The sequence below is a fragment of the Lithobates pipiens genome, unplaced genomic scaffold, assembly GCF_037356315.1.
Source record: "Lithobates pipiens isolate NorthernLeopardFrog02 unplaced genomic scaffold, aLitPip1_a1.2 Scaffold_23, whole genome shotgun sequence".
NCBI classification, from domain to species: Eukaryota; Metazoa; Chordata; class Amphibia; order Anura; family Ranidae; genus Lithobates; species Lithobates pipiens.
This window is the reverse complement of record NW_027507785.1, coordinates 53,549,871-53,564,743: the sequence shown is the minus strand read 5'-3', so window position 1 is coordinate 53,564,743 and position 14,873 is coordinate 53,549,871. Positions and strand designations below refer to the sequence as shown.

The window sequence follows — 14,873 nt, the reverse complement described above, 5'->3', positions numbered from 1 at the left end:
ACAGGAATTTATGGACATGTGCATATGACCTGCATTTGACCTCCTCCTGACCTGCAGGCTTTGCATTCCCACTTAAGAGTGGGAAACCTGTTTGAAGCAAACAAAAGCAATGCAAATATTCTCACTGATCTACAGCATCCCTAAAGTGATATTGTGCTCCAGGGGAATGGAGAGCGAACACTCATACTGACAAACCAGGCTGCTATTGAAATGTGAAGCAGGTATAATATTGTAAACTTTGTGTTGGCTGTATGCGGAGTTTTAAATATTTGATCATTTAGATCTGTGCCACTTGTTATAGGATTGGAGGAACAAAAGAAAAAAAAAAAAAAAGTTCCATTTACAATTTGGCCTTATCAGAATCTGCCAGCCTGTTTGAGGCTCACTGATGACCATTCTCACCTCGGCCGTGCTGCTTAACCATGTGGGACTTCAGGCTCTGTCTGGACGTGAATATCTTGCTGCAGTTGGACACAGAACATCGAGCCTTGGAGGCCTCCACATCCTGAAGGTGCTTCTTTGAATGGATGTACAGACTGCTACGAGCAGAGAACTTGGCTCCACAGCCTGAAGATGAAGCACAAAGAAAGTCGTTCAGTCTCCTCACATATGAGCGATACTTAGAGATTAGCGTAGTGCTGTATCTAAACTGGCAATATGAAGAAACTCCAACACCATCTCAGAATACCAACCTTCTGATAAAACATCCAGGGTACGACTCCATACACAGTACCAATATACAGGCAAATATTAAAGCCGAGCTCCACCAAAAAAAAGGGGAAGCTCAGCTTGTCTCCTTCCCTCCCCCTCCCACCGGTGCCACATTTGGCATCTTTTGGGGGGGGGGGGAGCACAGGTATGTGGTTTTAACAGGTATCCGCTCCCACTTCCGGCTCAGTTCGGCCCCTCCATCACCTGCAGCCTTCTGGAAACACTTCACAGGTCCCAGAAGACCGCGTCCCATTCACATAGCGCAGCGCGCTTCACTATAAACAGACCCCCTAATATCCAGAGAGTACCCATAGCAAAAAAAAAAAAAGAAAAGAACCCTCTTCTCCATGCATGCACCAATACAGTGTATTAATCTGGTCTGTTCCAAAACCGCTGCATAAAGAGCAGTAATTTCAAATTTCCAGCCTGCTGGACTGGCTGCAAGGGTGTCGACAGCTCAGCAACCCTGGAGGTAGGCACATCAAGGATGGGGGGGGGGGGGGGGTTGATGATGATGTACACTATTAGTTTACATTTACACTTTCTCTGTAATGATGTACTAACCCTTTAGAACACTTATGACCCATAAAAAAAAAAAAAAAAAGTCATATTTTAGGGTCCTATTTTGCTGACACCTAAACATTTGTTTACCTTGCAAGAAATGCATTAAAGTGGGAGTTCGGACGTTTTTTTTTTTAAAGTCAGCGGCTACAAATACTGCAGCTGCTGACTTTTAAAATAAGGACACTTACCCGCTCAGCGCCCCCACGATGTCGGCACCCGAAGCCGATCTCTCGATCGTCTCTCAGGTGCTGCCGCCGCCATCTTGGGTATGGGAATCAGGAAGTGGAGCTTGCGGCTTCACGTTCCGGTTCCCTACTGCGCATGCGCGAAACGCGCTGCGCAATAAGGATGGTCCCCGCTGTCCCTGGGATCCGTGTGTTTCCCAGTGGACAGCGGGGGACCCACAGGAAGTGGCGTAAATATCCGCAGATTCTGCGGATATTTATGCCGGAAGTGGGTGCAAATACCTGTACTGTGCCAATTGTGGCGCCGGAGGGGGGAAGGGTTCCGGTGAGCGGAAGTTCCACTTAAGGGTGGAGCCCCGCTTTAAGGTAAAAAAAAAAATTTAGGCTTTACAACCACTGTTAGGAAGTGTAATTCGATCTCCTTGTTGGTCCTCATACATATTGATTGCCTTTCAAGCTGTTTTTTTGATTTTTGTAATTCCAACATGTGTTTACTTTCTTATGTGAATGTTTAGTTCAGTTCAAGTTCAGTTAAAGCGGAGGTCCACCCTAAAGTGGACCTTCCGCTCATCGGAACCCTCTCCCCCTCCGGCGCCACAATTGGCACCTTTCAGGGGGGAGGGGGGTGCAGATACCTGTACAGTACAGGTATCTGCACCCACTTCCGGGATAGCTCTCTGCGGAAAGGGGCGTAGATTACGCCCCTTTCCGCAAGTGCCCGCCCCTTTCCGCAAGTGCCCCGCTGCCTGCTGGGAAACACACAGATCCCAGAGGCAGCGGGGACCGTCCTTATTGCGCAGCGCGACTCGCGCATGCGCAGTAGGGAACCGGGAAATGAAGCCGAAAGGCTCCACTTCCTGATTCCCATACCCAAGATGGCGGCGGCAGCACCCAAGAGACGATCTAGAGATCGGCTTCGGGTGCAGACATCGCGGGCGCGCTGGACAGGTAAGCGTCACTATTTTAAAAGTCAGCAGCTGCAGTATTTGTAGCTGCTGTCTTTTTAAAAAAAAACAAAAAAAAAAAAAAACGCGGAGTTCCGGCGGACTCCCACTTTAAATTTGATGGACTGCAGTCTTCAAGTCATTCCACAGACTTTCAATGGGGTTAAAGTCTGGGCTCAGACTAGGCAGTCTGGGCTCAGACTAGGCCATGCAAGGACATTCACCTTGTTCACCTTCAACCACGGTGTGCTTATTGTTGCTGTGTGCTTTGGGTCATTGTCATGTTGGAAGGTAAACCTTCTTCCCATTGACAACTTTCTGGCAGAGGGCAGCAGATTTTCCTCGAGAATTTGATGGTATTTTTTCGATTCATTTCCCACCCAGGGGGGCGATTCTTTTCTATACCCACTCTATCTATAGCTATCTATCCCCTGCATGCGCACACACACACACACATATATATATATATATATATATATATATATATATATATATATATATATATATATATATATATATATATATATATATATATATATATATATATATACATACATACATATATATATATATATATATACATATATATATATATAGTTCTCAGAACAGGAAGAGTTTACCCCGTCTATGAATACAACGAAGTGGCTTACCATCCACGGGGCACTCAAAGGGTTTAGTGCCCAGGTGAGTAATCTTGTGGCCTTTCAAGTGCTCCGCTCTAGTGAACGACTTCCCACAGCCTTCTACAGGACACGGGTACCGCCGGTCATCTTCGTGTTTCCTTGAATACAAAAAATAGTAAAATGACTGAATGTCACCCACAGAAAACATCCATCATGTTTATACTCTGACATTATCCTGCTACTGCAACAAACTATTCAGCACATATTTGTTATGCAGGAAAAAACTGATGCATTTGAGAGGCTCTCACACACACAAAAAAAAAAAAAAAATAATGAGACTCTCGCCAGGACTTGGTCACGTTTTTAGTAACTGGAAACACTAAACACTGCAAATTGCACCCAGCCATGTACAGACACATCATTACAGAGTCCATACCTTTTATGCCTTAGCAGCTTTGACATGCTTGTGAAGGAAACACCGCAGCTTTCAAAGTCACAGATAAAAGGTCTCTCACCTGTAAGGTAAGTAGTGAAATCAGATTACATAGGAAACAAAGATCCCTCAACCCGAGAGACACATTTTAAATATCTAATATAAACAAACATAGAGGTTATTCTGTATATAAAATCTGCATCTCTTAAAGTGGAAGTCCATTCACAATCTAAAATCCCTGCATCTATAGACACCAGGGATCTAACACTAACCTCTCTATCCCTGTAAAGAAAAAAATAAATAAAAAAATGAGTATGCATACCTTTTTGGAAGTCCCTCCGACTGGATCCCACGCTGAGCTGTCAGCCGCATCTTTTCTGTGTCAGCAGAGGAGACGGAGGACAACAAAAGCCCCATAGTAACATTCATTTCACAGCTGTTGTCCTCTGTGTCCTCTGCAGAGCTTCCGGTGCTGGAGATCAGGTCGGAACGGGTCAGATCAGCTTCCAAAAAAGTTATGTATACTCATCTTTTCTTTACAGGGATAGAGAGGTCAGTGTTAGATCCCTGGGGTCTATAGAAGCAGGGATTTTAGATTTTGCATGGACTTCCACTTTAACCATCTGTATCTAGTAAAGGATTAGCTGGCCTTCTGTTTGTCGCTTTCGGGTTCAATGAACCTCCCCCCCCATGGGCATGCTGTACGCTGGGCTCACTAAACCTAATCTGCAAAGGGTTGAACTATGCGGTCAGGTGACTGGACAGCAGAGGAAATTAAGCACCCAATAAATGAGACCAGGAGAGGTTTAATGGGCAGCCATAGAAGTGCCATATAAGAAAAGGACAAGGGATCGGAAAGGGGGTGGGGAAGTAACAGGATATAATGTAGGATCTAAGTGGTGCCCTTACATATCTACACATAGGGGAAACCTTTGTGTCCTTATAAGTTGCTGCACAAAAATTAAAAATTTTTTGCTCGCCTGCAAATCTTCCAGTAAGGTCTGACCAATTGACAACTTCTTTGTGTACGTAGGTTTATCTCAGCAGCTGTTGACCAGGATGGCTGAGTGACTGATGTGAAATCCTACAACCACTATTGGGAGAATTTATAGGTCTTAACCTATTCCCGCTGATCATACACATTCATACAGCCTCCGGGAAGTGGGTGTTTATCCGTGGAGTCTCATATGTGCATCTCTCTTTGTGTTGATAGCACGCCACACAGTGCGCTCCCAGCATAGAGACCAAGCTCATACCTAGAGCCCCAGGTCTCTTATCAGTAGAGGTCGACCGATATGGGTTTTTCTCTGGCCGATGCCGATATTTAGAAATCGTGGCGGCCGATGGCCGATATATGATGCCGATTTTTTTGGGCCAATATGTTAGGCCGATTTTTTTATTTATTTTTTCCTTTTTCCCACTTCATCTCATAAAATCTATGTTGGACACCTTTCACACTGGGGCATTTTTCAGGCGATTTTGGGCTAAAAATAGTGCCTGTAAATTGCCGTCAAAACGGCTCCCCTGCAGTCTGTGTGAAAGCCCGAGTGCTTTCACAATGAGGAGATGCGCTGGCAGGACGTTAAAAAAAAAAAATCCTGCAAGCAGCATCTTTGGAGCGGTGTAAACCGCTCCTTCACCACTCCTGCCCATTGCAATGAATGGTCACCGCTGCTGAAGCACATGCAATGCGATTTTGCAGCAGTGCTTCACTGCCCCGCTAGCAGCCGAATAGCGGGGCTAAAATGACAGTAAATCGCTGCTAAAACTTGTAGCGTTTTACCGTCAACGCCTGCCCGATCCAGTGTGAAAGCAGCCTTAATAAGTGATGCAGAAAATTTCTTACACATTTATTAAACAAAACAAACCTCCAATCAGTTCACTTGTATGTATAATTTAGATAAAAAAAAAAAAAAAAAAAAAATATTTATTAAATACACAAAAACAGGTACTCAAAACTTTTGGACGAAAAAAAAAAAAGGGCTAACTTGCATTTGAAAGACCTCTGCGCAAATACCGCGTCACATAAAATATTGCAACAACCGCTATTATATTCCCTAGGGTCTCTGCTAAAAATATATATATAATTTTTGGGGCTTCTGAGTGATTTTCTAGCAGAAAATACTGGATTTTTACTTGTAAGCAACAAGTGTCAGAAAAGATTTAGTCTTTAAATGGTTAAACTGAGAACTTCTACACAGGGAGTTCAGCCCATTGAAGAAGAAACATTTTATCACTTTGATCTTTTCTTGGCAGCCCAGAGAGGAGGAAAGTCCTTCACTGATGTCTTCAGGCAACTTACATTGACTTCTATTACAGAAGTCTTTTGCAAGTTGCGCTGAACATGTCATCGGCTTTTTTATCAGCACAATCGGCCAATGCCGATTAATTAAAAAATGCCAAATATCGGCCAATATATCGGTCGACCTCTATTTATCAGGACCCAGAACTCCCGGTTTTGGGTCACCTGATCGCTGTGATAGCCTCTGATTGGCTATCACAGTGCTAAATCACAGTGAGCCCGCCCATGTGTTTACTCATGCAGGCCTCACAAAGGAAAAATCCCAAAAACATTTTCTTTCAAAAATCAGAAATGTAATTTGTTTTGTGATCGGACCATTGGATTTTGAAAATTTGACCAACCAAGCCTTGAATTTCACCTCTTGTTGCTACGGAAAATAATTTTTATTAACAAGATTATTGTTTTCTTGCTTATTCTTTTCCAGGAATGTTCTTTTCTTGAGCTCATGTGAATTTCATTTATGATTATATTTCTTGCACGATTCTCCCATCGTTGATTGGAAAATCATTCGTTTTTCAAAAAATTTCCAACATGCCTGATCACCTAAACTTTGTTCTATGTAATGTTTACATTATGAACCTATTATGTCAATATTTTATCATGGTATTACTATTATTGTTATATTTTTATATCAATAAACCAATGACTGTCACTTGTTGTTTTGCAATGCTGTCAGGGAATGTCCATAGTTCTAATATACTTATTACCGCCCATCTTCATTTATAATTGTGGTATCTCCAGGGGTGTGTGCTTCATATAAAGTCCCACCTTCCTTCCTATACAGTGTGAAAGTAACCTCACTGAGCATTCTGCAGAACTGAAGCTACTGGAACACCGACCTGTGTGGCTCCGCAGGTGGATCTTCAGGCGGCAGGCTTTATCATACTGCTTGTTGCAGCCAGGAAAAGAGCAAACAAACTGTTCCTGTTCCCGGACATGAGCTCTGTGATGGGAGAACAAGGCAGTCACAGTAATAAACGTCTTGTCACAACCTATAGGAAAACAAAAAGGTTTTGTTTATTTTACTGCGTTCATACAAATTGTAAAAAAATAGTCACAACTGAGAAAAGGCCACCACTAGAGGCTTCCCATGCTGCAAATACAATCGGGTTGTAAAAGGCGATGCTCTCACTTTAGTACTTTAAAATGCTTTCAAGAAACATGCAACTTTACTGGAGACTTCCTAGATATAGATATAGCTACTTGTTCTTGGTCAATAAGGGCCCTTTCACTCCTCTGTGCTGTGTTGATGCAAGTTAGGCCATGTGCCAGTGTATTAAAGTGGTTGTAAACCCTTACAACACACTTTGACCTGCAGGTAAGCCTAGATTAAGGCTTACCTGTAGGCCCAGGAAATATCTCCTAAACCTACATGGTTTAGGAGATATTTGCCGAAAGACAGGCACCGCTGTCTATGTGAGCGCGCCGCCGTCAACGGTGATATGCCATGCGTGGCGGCTCCCGTGCGCATGGGCGGGAGTGACGTCATCGCGGCTTTACCGAATGACAGCGGCGGAGCCGCGAGACCCGAGAAGATGGATGCGGCGGACTACAGGGGACAGCGGTGACTTCGCTGGCTCCTGTGTCAGGTAAGTGACACATAATGGGGTAGTATGCGATGCATAGTAGTCCATTATGCTTTACCTTTGCAGGGAATGAAAGAGGAAGTAAACTCATCAGGGTTTACTCCCGCTTTAAGGCACCCCGATTTATAATGGATGAGAAGCGAATGAAAAAAAATTAAATAAATGTGGAATTTGTCAATATACCAGAAGTTAGTGCACTGCACTGAAAAGCACACCTGTCAGTTAGATTTGTTGGTCGGCCATTAAAGCGGTTGTGGTTGTATAGTCTTTTTTTTTTTACTTTTACCTACAGGTAAGCCTATAATAACCTGTAGGTAAAAAAAAAAATATCCTAAACCTGTATGGTTTAGGAGATATTCCCCTCGCGATGAGCCGTTTACTGCAGCGGGGCATGCGCACAGGGGTAGACGCTGGACCCTACCGGAAAGAACTCTCCCGCGCGCGTGAACGGGAGTGACGATATCGCAGCGCCACTCACAGCAATACCTGGAAGACACGCCGAGGGAACATGTCAGCTCCCTCAGCGTGGATCGGGTGAGATGCTGGCGCCTCGTTCTAAGGCAAGTATTTCATAATGAGCTAGTATGCGGTGCATACTAGCTCATTATGCCTTTTGCCTTACAGGCCTGGAAAAAAAAAAAAGTCAGCGAGTTTACTCCCGCTTTAACCACTACAATACAGGGCACTTTCACCCCCTTCCTTCCCAGCCCAATTTTCAGCTTTCATCGCTCTCACGCTTTCAGTGACATTTGCGCGGTCATGCTACACTGTACCCAAATGAAATTGTTATTATTTTGTTCGCACAAATAGAGCTTTATTTTAGTGTTATTTATTCACGACTCCGTTTTTTATTTTTTGCGATATAAGCGCAAAAAAAGCGGAAATTTGGAAAAAAAACAATATTTTCTTTTTTCTATTTTAAAAGAAATCCAATAAAATCAAATTTTGTCATAAATTTAAGCCAAAATGTATTCTGCTACATGCTTTTGGTAAAAAATTCAGTTAAGTGTATAATAATTGGTTTGTGTGATCACAGACATATGTATGCAAATGATCATGTACATATGTGTGCAGGTGATCATTGGGACATGTGATTTTAGTGGGACATATGTGGGGGACATGTTTTTATTATTTGGGGACATGTGTGTTTTGGGGACATGTGGGGACTGTGTTTGTACTGTGTGGTGTGTTGTGTTTACACTACACTGATGATCAGTGAGTAAAAAGCTGTAAAAAGCAGCCCATACTCACTGATCATCAGCCGGCTGCAGCGTTCTGCTCTCCTCTCCTCAGCGGTGACTTCCGTGTGAGGAGAGGAGAGCCGATTGCCTAGCAACCGGCTGTTTGTTTACATCACATGACGGCCGTGATTGGACATGGCCGTCATGTGATCAGGAGGGCCAATCACAGAGCCCTCCTGCCGATCTGAGATGTGCCGTGTCCGGGTGACACGAGCACATCGGGATCGCGCCGCTGCGCGGGCACGCGCGCGCGATCCCGCTACTTCTGAAGGACGTTCCTGAACATCCTATCAGGAGTAGACGGCTCCTACTCGGCCGTATATATGCATTGGCCGGGTGGGAAGTGGTTAAGAATGAATATCACAAGCCCAAGTGGCGAGTGTTAGTGCAATGCAGCAGTGTGAATAGGCCCTAAAAGTACTGAGGAAAAAAAAAAAAAAGACATAATGACTAATATTTGAAACAGAAGACGATTCAGTCTATCTGCGGACATCATTCTCATTACTCCACTGTTTTTGCTGTTTATACTTTTATTTATGATACAACCGCACCATTTATGTTGAAGTTGGCTAAAAGGAATCCAGCGGCGGTGTTCTGCCATATAGCGTCCGGCCATCTAGAAGTGTCCGCCCCGTACTGCGCAGGCACAGCGCTTGCGCAGTACGGAGCAGGAGGAGATTCGGAAAATCTCCGAAGATGAACGGCGCCTGTGCCGTGAGTCGAGGTGCAAGCACCACCATCCAAGTGGACATAGAGCTGCACATATTAGAGGGCCCCTCGCCACGCTTTGGGCACGGCCTCGCTGCACTTTTTTATCTAACTCTATGTCCACTTGGATGGTGGGGCTAGAACCTGGACTCACGGCGCAGGCTATTTTCGGAATCTGTGTGTCTTGTGCATGCGCAGTACACAGCGGACACTATCCGATGGGGGACACTATGTGATAGTACAGCGACTCGTGTCTACGGGGCGCCGCCCCCCTAATCCATGTGCCCAGCCGCCTAATCTACATGCAGGGCACCAGATGCATGGATTCCAATGGGGGTTTTTTTTTTTTTTAGCACATGATTAGAGCCTGAGGCTCTAATTGGTTTCATAAAAAGGGTGGGCCAAGAACGCAGAGCACTGCGCCCACCCAGTTGTGTGACAATAGCGAATATTCGTTATTGTCTTCTTGATTCTCCTCCCGGTCACACAGGAAGCGGGTCCTGATAACCGTTTGGCCAGGGAGTTTTAAGACTCCCAGCCAATAGGGTCTCAGCACCCACTTCCTGCTTGGCCAGCAGGAGAAGCCCTGGCTCTTCCCTCGGCAAGTTCATCTCTCCCTGGATTCAATCCGCCTCCTTACGGTAAGGCCTCTGATCGCAGCATTCCTGTTCATCTCTTGCGAGTGAGGGGGGCAGGTTTGTTTGCCCCCAAAATATTGAGCACAAGCCACCACTGAATAACCCCCCCCCCCCCCTTATTGAGAATCATAGTAGAACCTTTCTTAAAGCTGAGCTCCATTTTTACTGTCACTTCGCTCTGACCAAGTTGGTCCAAACAAACTATTTGCTTCACTAAATGCTGCACTGGCTTTTAGTGCTGCATGAACTGTATGTAGCTTCAGCTGCATTCAGTGCTGGGTTCTGTCAGTGGGACAGAGGCTTCCCATCTCACACCCTGAACAAAAGGGAGTCAGGTTGAGCGCTGCTCAGCCATTCACAAGCAGCTTTGTATTGTGTCAATGAATGCAAAGCTTCCTCCGATTGGCTGAGGGGCCTCACTTTATACTAAAACATTGTTGCCATATTCCATTGTATTGGCCGATCAGTTCACCAGATTTGCCCTCCCTCGTTCCCAGAGGATAAACTCTGCTCCACTGAGAATACAGATCCTCCGATTGTAAGCTCGGCTGAACAGGATCCATCTGATCTGCTGGTGTCCTAAATGAAAATAGTTAACCATGAAGATGTCCCAATGGCGGCCATGGATTCTGCATGAACTTCTAACGTGGCCACCAAACCCCTGGGCAATCAGGCAATCCTTATGGCAGCGTTCCTACAACCCCAAAAGCCAGTTGTGCTGGGATTCCTACATCCCCATGGATTCTAGGCAACCCCTACTGTGTGGTAGGGATTCTACACCCCAGGAAGCCAAGCAACGTTTAGGGTGGGGTTTCTACACACCCTGGAATCAAAGCAAGGTTTATAGAGGGATTCCTAACCTCCATGGAAGCCAGGCAGTGTATATGGCAGGGTTCCTAAACCTTCATGGAAGCCATGCAATATTTATGCCAGGATTCCTACATCTCCATAAAAGCCAGGCAAACCTTAGGGTGTGGTTCCTATAGCCGACGAAGGCGGGCAAGCTGTATGGTAGGGTTCTTACACCCCCATGAAAACCAAGCAAAGTTTATGGTGGTGTTCCAACACCTCCATGGAAACCCAGACATTTATGCCAGGGTTACTACATTTCCATGGATGCCAAGTAATCCTTAACATGGGATTCCTTCACTTTTAGAAGCCAGGCAATCTGTATGGTGGGGGGGGGGGGGTCACACACACACACCCCCTCCCCCCTACCTATGCAACATTTATGGCACCGTCATGGAAGCCAAGCAAACTTTACTTTGGGGTCACTACACCTCCCGGGAAGTCAGGCAGTGTCTATAGCAGGGTTCCTACACCCCGGGAAGCCAGGCAGTTTCTTTTGCAGGGTTCCTACAACAGTGTCTATGGTGGGCTCACCACACCCCCAGAGGCCAAGCAATCTTTACAAAAGTGTTTCTACACCCCCCTTCCCCAGGAAATTGACACCCCTGGAAGTCAGGCAATTTTTTTGGCATGGCTCCTACACAAAAGCCAGGCAAACTTCACGGTGGAGTTCCTACACCCCTGGAAGCCAGGCTGGGTCTATGGCAGAGTACCTACAACCCCAGAAGCCAGGCAGTCTATGGCAGGGTACCTACACCCCTGGAAGCCTCTATGGTGGAGTTTTTACACCCCAGGAAACATCTATGGTGTGGATGCTATACACCTCAGAAGCCATGCAGTGTTTACAGAAAGATTCTAAACCCCTTCATGGAAGGCAGCAACATTTATGTTGAGCTTCCTACACCTCTATGGAAGCCAAACAAGGTCTACAGAAGGGTTCCTACACCCCCTCCTCCTATTGGAAGCCAGGCAGTGTCTTTTGTGGGGTTGCTACAACCTGGGAAGCCAGGCAACATCTATGGTGGGGACCGTATACCCCCAGAAGACACGCAGTGCCTACAGCGGGGGTTCCAACAACTCCTTGGAAGGCAGCAACATTTATGGCAGCGTTCCTACACCTCCATAGAAGCCAAACAATGTCTGCAGCAGGGTTCCTATACCCCCCTATCCCTGGAAGCTAGGCAGTGTCCTGGATGACGTTTCTACACCATGGAAACTTGGGCAACATCATTAGGGGGCGGCACAGTGGTGTAGTGGTTAGCACTCTCACCTAGCAGTAAGAAGGGTCGCTGGTTAAAATCCCAACCATGACACTACCTGCCTGGAGTTTGCATGTTCTCCCTGTGCCTGCGTGGGTTTCCATCGGGTACTCCGGTTTCCTCCCACACTCCAAAGACATGCAGGTAGGCCAATTGGCTTCTATCCGAAATTGGCCCCAGTATATGAATGGGGACCTTGGGTTGTGGGCCCCTTGAGGGTATGGACCGACATGAGTGTGCAATGTACAGGGATAGGGACAATTGTAGACATTCACTCAGGTTGAATTGGATGGACTGGTGTCTTTATTCAACCTTACTATGTAACATCTATGGTGGGACAATAAACCCCCAGAAGACATGCATCGTGTACTGCAGGGTTCCTACACCTCCATGGAAGCTAGCAACATTTCTGTCAGGGTTTCTACCCCGCCAGGTAGCATCTTTGGCAGGGTTCCTACACTGCGAGAAACCAGGTGGGGGGTGGTATACTGCCAAAAGACAGGCAGTGTTTACAGTGGGGTTAATATATTTCCATGGAAGCCAGCAAGGTTTAAGATGAGGTTCTCACCCCCCCTAAAAGCAAGGTAGTGTCTTTGGTGAGGATGGTATACCCCCAGAAGTCATGAAGCAAGTACGGCTGGGTTCCTACAGCTCCATGGAATCCAGCAACAGGAGAGGACGGATGATCTGTCTATCAAAGTGCCTGGACAAGGGGGGAGGGGCTGTGTGTGACGGTGCATGGTCGGGAACACACAGCTATTGAAATGAAAGCTGTGATGTTCCCGGCGCTGTGATAAAATAGGCGGCGGAGGTGGCTCTCCTCTCTTCCATTCACAGGCTGGCTGCAATGGGGGGGGACGCTGGCTGCATCTGACAGGCACGGGTGAGGCTGCATTGATCTCCTGTACCATGTCCCCAGTCTCTGACCATCTCCTGTACCATGTCCCCAGTCTCTGACCACGTCCCCAGTCCCTGACCATGTCCCCAGTCCCTGACCATGTCCCCAGTCCCTGACCACGTCCCGTACCATGTCCCCAGTCTCTGACCACGTCCCGTACCATGTCCCCAGTCTCTGACCACGTCCCGTACCATGTCCCCAGTCTCTGACCACGTCCCGTACCATGTCCCCAGTCTCTGACCACGTCCCGTACCACGTCTCCAGTTTCTGACCACCTCCTGTACCACGTCTCCAGTCTCTGACCACCTCCTGTACCACGTCTCCAGTCTCTGACCACGTCTCCAGTCTCTGACCACGTCTCCAGTCTCTGACCATCTCCTGTACCACGTCTCCAGTCTCTGACCATCTCCTGTACCACGTCTCCAGTCTCTGACCATCTCCTGTACCACGTCTCCAGTCTCTGACCACCTCCTGTACCACGTCCCCAGTCTCTGACCACGCCCCCAGTCTCTGACCATCTCCTGTATAAAAATGTTTTTTTAAATATGTTTCTGTATCGGTTTTCGGCCTAGTGTATTTTTCATTTTCGGTATCGGCACCAAAAAACCCATTTGGTGCACCCCTACAGAAAACCTTTATGGATGGTGTTCCGACACCCTCTGAAACCAGGAAACCTTTAACGGTGGGGTTCCTACACCCTCAGAAGTCGGACAATCCTCGCAGCGGGTATTCCAACACCACGTACCCTCGAATTCGCACTTGTAGGGCCTCTCGGGCTCGAAGTGAGTCCTTCGGTGGGCTCCCAGCTTGGTGGCGGTGGGGAAGGCCTCTCCGCAGGCCTCACATCGGAAGAGGTTCTCCTGCTCGTGGGCCTTGAGGTGGGCTTTGAGGTTGTAGATGGTGGTGAAGCTCTTGCCGCAGCCGGGGGCCTGGCAGGGGAAGGGGCGCCGCTTGTCGTGGGACTGGAGGTGTCTCTTCAGCTTGTAGAGGGTGGTGAAGGACCAGCCGCAGTCGTCCACCTGGCACTTGTAGGGTCTGCGCTCCTCGGTGTGGCTCAGCAGGTGGACCTTCAGCTGCTGCTTGCGGTCGAAGGCCTTGGCACAGCCGGGCTCGGGGCAGCGGAAGACCAGCAGGACCCCCTTCCTGGCCAGGTCCAGGGCCTCCCCCAGATTCACCTGCAGCTCCCCGATATCCTCCACCAGGAAGCCCGCCACCTGCTCGTCCTTCAGCACCATGTCCACGTCCTCCAGAGGGTCGGGGAAGCCGCTCTGGGGCCCCGGGCCGCTCCCGCACGGCTCCTCCCCCTCTTCTTCCTCCGCGGCCCAGCTCTGGTGGGGGGTGGCCGGCGCGCTGCTACCGCCAGCCCGGGGCTGCGGCCTAGTCCCGGGGGCCTCGCAGTTCTCCAGGCTCAGCACGCCGTTCTCTAGCCGGACGGTGACGAAGCCCGGCAGCCCTTGCTCCGGAGCCGGGCTGGGCCGGGGGGCCTCCCCGCCGCCGAGGCTGACCACCATGTAGACGGGGTGCGGGGGAGGGCCGGCGGTGGTGGCGGCCTCCTCACCGTCTTCCGCCGGGTCGCAGGGGACGAGGAGCCCCGGGCCGCCATCTTGGTGCCGCTGCCCCGCTGACGGCCCCTGGATTTCCATCTTGGTGTCCCTGTAGCATCAAGTGCGCGCGGAGGGAGAAGGGAGGAGAGAGGGGGGAAGCGGTCAGGCGGCATGTTGACTCAGACCCATCCGCCGTTGCTTAGCGACGGGCCGCCGGGACTATTTCTCTGAGGGCTGAGGGGGTTTACCATGGCAACCAATCAGCAAAAGACAGGGCAGGGGCTGAAAGAACGAGAAGTGGAAGCTGATTGATTGTTATGGGCAGTGCAGGCAGACCACTGAGGCGTGCAGGGAGAAGGAAGAGTGAAAGCTGATTGTTATGCATAGC

General features: G+C 48.1%; 1 protein-coding gene across 2 annotated transcripts in view; it reads right to left on the bottom strand.

The window, feature by feature from the left end:
* ZXDC (ZXD family zinc finger C) overlaps positions 1–14,618 on the bottom strand; it is a 29,291-nt gene extending 14,673 nt beyond the window's left edge. For both annotated transcript variants that reach the window (XM_077451627.1, XM_077451628.1), the window contains exons 1-5: positions 13,687–14,618; positions 6,602–6,754; positions 3,464–3,542; positions 3,055–3,185; positions 403–567 (exon numbers count right to left, since the gene is read on the bottom strand). In XM_077451627.1, the coding sequence (XP_077307753.1) occupies positions 403–567; positions 3,055–3,185; positions 3,464–3,542; positions 6,602–6,754; positions 13,687–14,584 (1,426 nt within the window). In that variant the 5' untranslated portion in view covers positions 14,585–14,618. The remainder of the gene's footprint in view (positions 1–402; positions 568–3,054; positions 3,186–3,463; positions 3,543–6,601; positions 6,755–13,686) is intronic.
* Between the last annotated feature and the right edge of the window lie 255 nt (positions 14,619–14,873).